Consider the following 9613-nt stretch of genomic DNA (forward strand, 5'->3'; position numbering starts at 1 on the left):
GAGGAGGTCAGGAGTTGAGACCAGCCTGGCCAACATGGTAAAACCCCACCTCTACTAGAAATACAAAAATTAGCCAGATGTGGTGTCATGAGCCTGTAATCCCAGCTACTCAAGAGGCTGAGGCACGCCAATCACTTGAACCCTGGAGGCAGGGGTTGCAGTGAGCTGAGATCCTGCCACTTCATTCCAGCCTGGGCAACAGAGTGAGACATCATCAAAAAAAAAGTTGGTATTTTTATTATAATCTCACTTTAGTTGTAGATTAATTTAAGTAAAATTGATATATTATGTTGAATCTTCTTTGAGAACATAGGTGCGTCTTAGGAATGTCTTAAAGATATCTTTTTATACATTTTTTACATATTTAGCTTATTTTTATGTTTTCAGGGTTACATTTTATAAATAGAGGCCTTTCCTTTCATTATATTTTCTAACCAGTTATTTGTGTTTAGAAAGCTTATTTTCTGTTTACTAATTTGTATCTAAATGCCATGTCATCTATTTTATTATTATATTTGTTTTTAATTTTGTTTTCCAGTGTACAACTATTATCTTCAGAGTATTAATGTTATCCCCATCTTTTCAAATTATTATACTTCTAATTTCTTTCTAATTACATTTGCTAGGAACACCAGAATATTAGATGATAATAATATAAAAGACATCGTGATAAAATATTTTTGTGAAAGCTTGTTGTATTTTAAAAGAAGTGCTTTTTCAGTTCTCTTCTTTAAACTTGAAACTAACTCCTGGTAGAGGTAGATAGTTTTATCATATTGAAAATATTAATCTATCCTTATATTACAAAGAGTTTTCATCAGCAGTAGATGTTAAATTTTGTAAAGTGCCTTTTCAGGATCCATTGATATTACTGGGATTTTTTTCTTCTCAACTCTATTAAAATGAATTACCTAAGTAGATTTCATCTTTAGCCACCCTGTGTTGCTGGGATAAATCTCACATGGTCAAGGAGTATTAGCATTGTAATATTCACTGCTTTTTTTGACAGGTGTATCATATTCATTCCGACAGCTATGAGACACAAAACCAGCATTATGGAAGAAGCTTAACAAAAGAAACTATAAAGGATGGTAAGGATTTAAAAAACTAATGCTTTTATGATTGAACAGTTAACAAAATAATTCTAAAGTTATTTCAGTTTTAGTTCTCATTTGGAGAAGCAATTTAATTCATAATACATTTTTTAAAAAAATAATGAACTTAGATTTACAGAATTGGATTAATCTTAAACCCTGGTTCATAATACATCAAGACCATGGCCCATGAATGACCCTCTGTTACGTTTTCATTTCTTTCTTATTAATATACTGAACAAAATAATGAACAGCTGTGAACCAAGTGTCTAGCTTAATACTGGAACTGTTGTTGTTAAAATTATTTTGTAAGCAAAGGTTATACTTACTTTATAGTATCATAGTATATTAAAACTTTGTTACATAAGAGACTTTGAAATATGTGTTGTAGCATGTACTGTTATTTTTATTGAATTTTCCCATGTGTAGTTGAGTTATGTAAGTTTCTAGAGCTACATAATGATTAACTAAGTGGCATTAAATTGATAAGTCTGTTAACATACATATATGCTTCTAAAAATATTTATGGCCAAGATATTACAAAAGCAACAATATCCTAGATTCCTAGAAATAACATTATATTACAAGTTTATTCTTAGCTCTACTAAGATAGAGAAGAACTTAGGCATAGTGTAGAAACTTTACAGAATAATTCTTATTTTATGTATAGAAAGCAAACATCCATAGCATGAGCTTAACAATTAGTATTTGCCTTGGAGTACTTAATCAACAGCAAAATAACTTTCAGATGGGCTATTTAAAAAATATTTTCCCAGGCTAATAATTTAGTCATAACTGAATATATCTTTTAGTAGTTTCTGACCCTAATTGGGGGAACACGTTATTTAAAAGCAGAAAGCAAATTCTCAAGTGTGATAAAATAGGCATAGTTTTAAAAATGGCCTAATTAATAATCTGATAAGTTAAAACATTTAAAGGTCTCAGTTTTCAATAGCATCCCTAACCTGGGAAAGTGCTATTCCCAAAAGTGAATAGCACTTAATTTTTTTGAAAAATGGACTTAATCAATATAATTGAGAGCAAATGAAAATTAGTAGAGTTATGGTTTTGTATTTGGTAATGGTATTATTAAAAAATAACTAAATTTGACTCTAAGTTGTAATTAGCTCTAAATGAGATTCTAACAAGTATTTGTTTTAAAAGACAGTCTCGCTCTTTCAGCCAGGCTGGAGTGCAGTAGCATGATCTTGGCTTGCTGTAACCTCTACCTCCTAGGTTCAGGTGATTCTTGTGCCTCAGGCTCCCAAGTAGCTGGGAATACAGGCATGTGCCACCATGCGTAATTTTTGTATTTTAGTAGAGACAAGGTTTTACCATGTTGGCCAGGCTGTTCTTGAACGCCTAACCTCAAGTGATCCACCCGCCTCGGCCTCCAAAAGTGCTGGGATTACAGAAGTGAGCCACTGTGCCCAGCCTGAACAAGTAATTTTACTGTAACATTTCTCACAATAGCAAATAGAGCAAGTCTTAGAATCTTATTTCTTAAGAGAATATAGTGAAAGAAGTAAACTACCAGTCTACCTGTAATAAATTTCTTTTTGTCTAAATAGGATACTTCATATGACATTAATGTCATTTAAATGTTTTGTAATAAGAGCATCTTCGGCAGAAATTAAGCTGAGGTCATATTTCTATATCTGACTAGAATTATTCGAATTCTGAGATTAACTGTTCACTTAATTATAAGGGATGATAGGGAAAATACTGGAGAATTCCATCTGATGAGTCTACTTCCCAAATAATAGTTATTTCATAATTTGATTATAATGCTCATATTTTTCTTTTTATAGGAGTCTCTAGATTTTTTTATAATGGGTACTGCTTAAGAAAAGATGCTGTTGCTGCCAGTATTCAGAAGATTGAGAAAATTCTGCAGTGGTTTGAAAACCAGAAGCAGCTTCACTTTTACGCAAGTTCATTACTGTTTGTTTATGAAGGTTCATCTCAGCCAACCACTACAAAACTGAATGACAGAGCTTTGGCAGAAAAGTTTTTGTCCAAAGGACCACTGTCAGACACAGAAGTACTAGAGTACAATAATAACTTTCATGTGTTCAGTTCCACAGTGAATGGAAAAATAGAGTCTTCAGTAGGCAAAAGCTTGTCCAAGATGTATGCTCGTCACAGGAAAATGTATATTAAAAAGCATCACAGTCAGACTTCATTGAAAGTTGAAAATCTGGACCAAGACAATGGATGGAAAAGCATGTCACAGGAACATTTAAATGGAAATGTGCTTTCCCAACTGGAAAAAGTTTTCTACCATCTTCCCACTGGTTGTCAAGAGATCGCCGAAGTAGAAGTGCGAATGATAGATTTTGCTCATGTGTTCCCTAGCAACACAATAGATGAGGGATACGTTTATGGGCTAAAGCATTTAATTTCTGTACTTCAAAGTATTTTAGACAATTGAATCCTTTGTTGCAGTTTTTTTTAAGGGGTGGGCCAATCATAATGAAGAGCAGCAGTCAATATCTCTGCACCTGTAATGCTATGTAAAAATTTGTATTGTGAGTCGACATTTTATTTGTCTTTCTACTTTTGGAAGAAAGGTTAACTTTTTTATAATCTTACTCAGGAAAACTAATTATTTGTTTATTAGAAAACTATGAAGAATAAAGAAACTTAGGAATGTTAAGCAGGGAATGTGGTGGTACATGGCTTAAACAATTTTTTGGCTCAAGTAAAATGCAAACCATTATTCAGTCATTAAGAGTTTAGTTAGCTTTCTGTAGCCAGTTCATGAAATCTCTGTCCACCCAACATTGACAATGAGCCATATCTAAACTATTACATTATTAGAACACCTACCAAAATCTCAAAAGCACAGGTTGATGTCCTTAGTATTGCTATGTATGAAGTTACTAAAACTGGAGAAACTTTTACTCAGAAATAAGTACTGTTTAGGTTTTATATTAAAAGTTCAGACCAGCATATCAAAGGGTGCTTCTTAGTGAAAGGATTTAGAATTGTTGCATTCCAAAAGCAGGTTTTCTCTCTGATTTTTTACATATCTCTCTCTCTCTCTCAAAATATTATGCTTCATGAAAAAGACAATTGATATGGATGACAACAACAACAAAATTTTTTTTTTGAGATGAAGTCTAGCTCTGTCGCTCAGGCTGGATTGCAGTGGTGTGATCTCGGCTCACTATAACCTCCGCCTCCTGGGTTCAAGCAATTCTCTGCCTCAACCTCCTGAGTAGCTGGGATTATAGGTGCCTGCCACCATGCCCAGCTAATGTTTTGGTATTTTTAGTAGAGACAAGGGTTCACCATATTGGCCAGGCTGGTCTTGATCTCCTAACCTTATGATCCACCTGCCTTGGCCTCCCAAAGTACAGGGATTACAGGCATGAGCCACTGTGCCCAGCCAACAAAATATTTTTATTATCTTTCATTTATGAGAAAATTGGAATATAAATTTATACATTGTGAAAAGTATCATAAAACATATACCTTTTTATATAAATACAGCTTCAAAAAAGTAAATAATTGAAGTTTTATTTCTCCTCTAAATAACTTGAATTTTTTTCTTTAAAAATTTATGTATTTATATGTCCCCATTTAGTTAAATGGTAGTGTAAATGTATGTTGTTAAAAGTAGTTTCTCAGAATTATAGTAAGCCATGAAAAACAATATCTAATTAGGTTGTTATAAAAAATACTATGTGTAAATTAGTCTGTCATATACGGTTTGGTGCATAGCTAAATTCAGGCTTCTATTTCACTCATTCAAAACAGTTATATATCATGTTCAACAGTGAAATTATAATTTAATTTCATGGGGGTGGGTGCAAGGGCAGTGCTACAGTTCCTGGAAAAATTAGATTTGTATTTCATACCCACCACCTTAAAAAAAACAACTAATTATTTGTCATTGAAAACATGTAAAACTTTGAGTCTTCAAATACATTTGATGATAATGCTGTCATTACTTGCACTTTGATTCACTAATAACATTTCTAAGTAGTTAGCAGTTTTGTCATATTTCTGCAAAATATTTTGGAGTTGTAAATTGTTTCTCCTCTTTCTTCTGGAGTTACAAACTGAATTTTTAAATCCAAGCACCTTTGTTGTGCTGTGGAGAAAAGTATTACAATTTTATGTTTATCTTACCTTCCCAACCCTTTCTGGGGGTACTTTGCAAATACGTGACTCCATATAGAAGTACCAAATAAATGCTCAATGAACTTTATGCTTAGTAAATCTACTAAACCTGAATAACTGAAAAGATAATGTGCATTTTGTAATAGCAAAATTCGATTTTAATTTTTTTATTAGAATTGTATTTTCCATAAGGACTTCCAATTTTTCTTTACTTTTCAAATGGATATTGGCTATAGTTCTGTGTTTTAATGGGAATGAATTTCAAATCATAATTAATAATCAGAAAATTTTTAGTTTTTCTCTTACAGTACGGACTTTTGTTGTTATTTGGATAGTGGTTCAATAAATCTTAAGCTCAGATAATTAAACACTATTTTGAATCTTAACAAGATATTGAGGCTTTTTTTGTATGGGATGATATCAGCTTATGTATAATGAATTTATTAAACTTAAGTATTATCAGATTTTTTGCACATTTTAGCTCAATAAAATCTGAATTAACTGTTAAAGATTTTTTTAATCTGTATTTGGAAATATAATTTTGTAAAATCAGTGTCTTACCTTTTTGATACAATAGATCATGTTTTGTTTTTAATAAAGCAAGAAGTCCTTTAATCTGTTGTTTTTCAGGAAAAGGTTTAACATTTAATTCTGTTGGTTTACATTTGTTATCATTGTTATCCAGTGCTCATTTTATGTTGCTTTATAAGTAAGCTTAGGTATAACAGAGTAAGTGTCTGTTTATCCAGCCTACTTGTGACTATTTTAGTCGATCTCAGTCACTTAATATTATGCTGAAATTTACCACTGTGGGGATGAATGATCACTATTCACCAAGCGTATTTGAACATGTAAAAGTTTAAGAAATAAGTATAATACCGATATAGTTTGGGTTAATAGGATTCTCATAGTTTTTTTCCCCTATGAAACATAAGTAATGATTTCAGTGTATTTCTTATGGAATACACTCATTTAGAAAGGACTTTAAGAAATTGTGGATGTGAATAATACCTTCCTCTAATAAAAATTTAAATTGTATAATAGTTTTATAATAAAGTATTTACATTAATTGATATTTTAATATGGATGGACATTGCGTAGATTCAAGTAAATTAAAATCAATTATAAATGCTAAATATTTTATCTAAATAGTTTTTCAAGAAACAATTATGAAAATATGAATATTAAATGGCTCTAAAGTGGAGCTTGTGATATTTCAACTCAGTATCCATTATTCTTTGTGTGTGTCTGGAAAGATTGTACTTACTTTTCCTCTTTACACTACAATTTGCTGTTATGGGGCTCTAAACTGTGTTCAACTAAATAAGAACCTTTGTATTTCAATTGAGCATAATTTAGTATTTTATGATTTCCAAGATGATGTTCTATGTCTGTCTGCCAAGTCTGTGTATCAAATTTATAGCATCATTTAAGAAAAAAGAATTTCCATAGATAGTTGCAATTTTTTGTTTCACGCAACTGGAAATACATTTGTTTCTAGGGTTTGGAATATTATAGAAGATGTAGGATGAAAGAAAATAATAGAACAATGAAACAATTCTGTTAAATTATGGGAATTGTGTCCACTATGGTAAAGCATTGTCATCATTTTAGTACATTTTCTCTTAGTAGTTTGGCATTTTATACTTTAAAACTTGATTTGCTTTAAAAATTGTTTACAATTTTCTCCAGTGCCTTTAGTCTTGATTTGATATGCTTGTACCCTCAGTTATCTTTTCTATTACATATTTCTGATGTTTTCATAGCCTAGGAAACATCTATTCCTTTTTAATAAGTGTCAATCAGGTTATCTAAAGAGGTAACAATTATCTGTTAATGCTTCGGAAAAACAAGTAGTGTTGCCTTTGGAGGCCAGGCTTCTTAGTTTATTCAAAAATAGTACTTGGATTTATGCCATGTGTTAAGCATTTTTAGCCCCCAGTATTACAATGTGAACCAAACAGATAAGGCCCTAACCATTTTCAGTGTTCTGTTTAGATGGGCTGGGATTGGGGACTTAATAAAAATACAGATATAGAAAAATATGCATCTAAATAGGATAATAGGTATGAGGTTGAAATGAAGCAACTAACAATATTAAAGAAGTTAGAAGTAATATTTTGCAGTATTGTAACCTCTATTTAACTTAAGTTTGGGTAGTAGTTACAGATGGCATAAGAGCCTTAATTTTTCACTTTCCTTGCTGGCAAAGGTACATTTATTTAGACTGTCCATTTAAAGTAGTGTTTAACATAACATTACTGTGAAAAACATTCCATTATATATTCCCAAGCAAATGAACTGCATCTTCTTTATTGTATTTTATGATTTAGCTCAACAATTTTAGGCCTCAATCTTCTTTTCACATCACTGATATTTTAAATTTGGCAATGAATATGAAATTACTTTTGATTTACAGACTGATTATATTATTACTTTGAAAATGCATTAATTTCTTAGGAAGATTTGGAGCCTCTTTTTTTGAGTTAATATTTAAATTCTCATTACTTATTTTAATAGCCTGTACCAGGTGAAAATAGTATTTATGCAAATAAACAAATCACTATAGGCTTTCAAGACTTTAATTTTAAATTTTGTCATCATTGAGGTTTAAAGTTTTTACCTGCTGTCCACTCAAGATATATATTAACAGTTTATGAAGTGAAATAGTTTTACATATGATGTACCTGCATATAAATGAAAATGGTGTGCACAAAGACACTTTATGGGAACTGTACTGGAAGATTTATGAAAGCATGTGAAATTGCACCTAAAATTGTGTTATTAGTGACTATAAGCAGCAATGCTAAACTTATTGTACTTGATGAATGAATGTATTTAGTCACAGTTACCTTGGTTTAAATGTATAAATGTCTTTAGGGTTTTTAAAAAAAATGTGTTTGTAATTTGTACTATTGCGGGGATATGCTTGGACTGCAGGGGTTATTGTCAATGTGTGATTTGTGTTTTTATTTTATAGAATCATCTAATGTGATATACCAATTTTTATAAGTGATATTTACATAATTCTAATACCTGTATATTTGACAACCTATTAAAATGTTTTGCATTGGAACTTTTTTCATTAATTGTAACATGCTAACAAACATGGTGGTTTAAAAATAACTCATTCATTCAACAAATATTTAAGTGCATGTTATGTATCAAACTATAGGAATCATTGGGGAATCAAAGATGTCTATGAAAGTGCATCAGTAGAAAGAAGCATACTTTCAGACAAATTGGGGAAGGGATTTTTTTAAGTGTATACATTGGAAATGATCAAGTATGTAAACCATTTTGCATGGATATTTATTTTTTCTATCACATAAACTAAAATCTTTGGAATCAACCTAGAAGGAGTGGGCTATAGAAACAAATTGATTTGGTTGTGAAAATACAATAAAGTAGGTAAGGTGTTTTTTTTTTTCATGTATTTGAAATTTCAGAAATTAGTGACCAAGTTATTATTTTCATTATTAGTTAAAAAGAGGGTACTGCTGAACACCTCTTTTTCCAGGCACTATATTTTGCTTTGGAGATTTAAAAAAGTTACAAAGGATTCAGTATCTATTATGAAGATATATACTGGCTGGAAGAGAGAAAAAAACATGTTGATATGGGATAAAATAGCGGAATTATGATTGACACTTCTCAATATTCAGCAGGGTTGTGAAGATAGAAAAGTCGTTCTAATAGTTGGCAAGAGGAAGAAGAGAGTTTGATTTATAACATCTTAGTACTGAAGAAGGCACTCCACCGTAATGCCTGCTTCTTTGTGAATGCTATGGAGAGGACCAATACTATGTGATGTAGTAGTTTTTTTCCCTCCTGCTTAAGATAGGCTAACTGCTGAAAAGAAACTTGGAACCCCACTGCTACAGTCCCCAAGTTATAGCTAAGTGTGAGGACTAAATAAGAGCTAAAGGGAAAGAATAAAAATTGAAAATTATAAAATAATAAGTAAAAATAATCACTTGGGGATTTTGTTCAAATGCAGATTCTGATTAAGTAGATTGGACTGGACTCTGCGATGCTGGTCCATGGACCACACTTTTGACTAACAAAATTTGCAAAAAGTTCTTGGAGGTAGGGTATACACTACCACTTGAGCAGAGGCCCAAGCAGAGCTGTTTGGAAGCCATGAGAGAGTGCTGGTAACAGAGAATGAAAGGGGCTTAGAATAGGAAGAGAATACAGCCGGAAATGGCTTGAGATAGCACTGGCCACTCTTAATTGGAAGAAAAAGTTCATTGGAAAGTTAATGTCAGAAACGTTAAACTGTGCTTCCTACAACAAATTTTAGGAATCCTGTAATGATAGACTTGTTATTTTCTATTATTTGTGCCATTGGCCTTTTAATCTTCTGTATGAATAATTACTTTATA

The 9613-nt window shown here is 31.6% G+C and overlaps 1 protein-coding gene across 2 annotated transcripts in view; it reads left to right on the forward strand.

Annotated features, from left to right (window-relative positions):
- The window catches only part of IPMK (inositol polyphosphate multikinase), a 67613-nt gene extending 59312 nt beyond the window's left edge, over positions 1–8301 (forward strand). For both annotated transcript variants that reach the window (XM_009009910.4, XM_002756350.5), the window contains exons 5-6: positions 1010–1091; positions 2906–8301. In XM_009009910.4, the coding sequence (XP_009008158.1) occupies positions 1010–1091; positions 2906–3528 (705 nt within the window). In that variant the 3' untranslated portion in view covers positions 3529–8301. The remainder of the gene's footprint in view (positions 1–1009; positions 1092–2905) is intronic.
- The last annotated feature ends 1312 nt before the right edge of the window (positions 8302–9613 follow it).

Source organism: Callithrix jacchus, chromosome 12 (genome assembly GCF_049354715.1).
Source record: "Callithrix jacchus isolate 240 chromosome 12, calJac240_pri, whole genome shotgun sequence".
Classification (NCBI taxonomy): domain Eukaryota; kingdom Metazoa; phylum Chordata; class Mammalia; order Primates; family Cebidae; genus Callithrix; species Callithrix jacchus.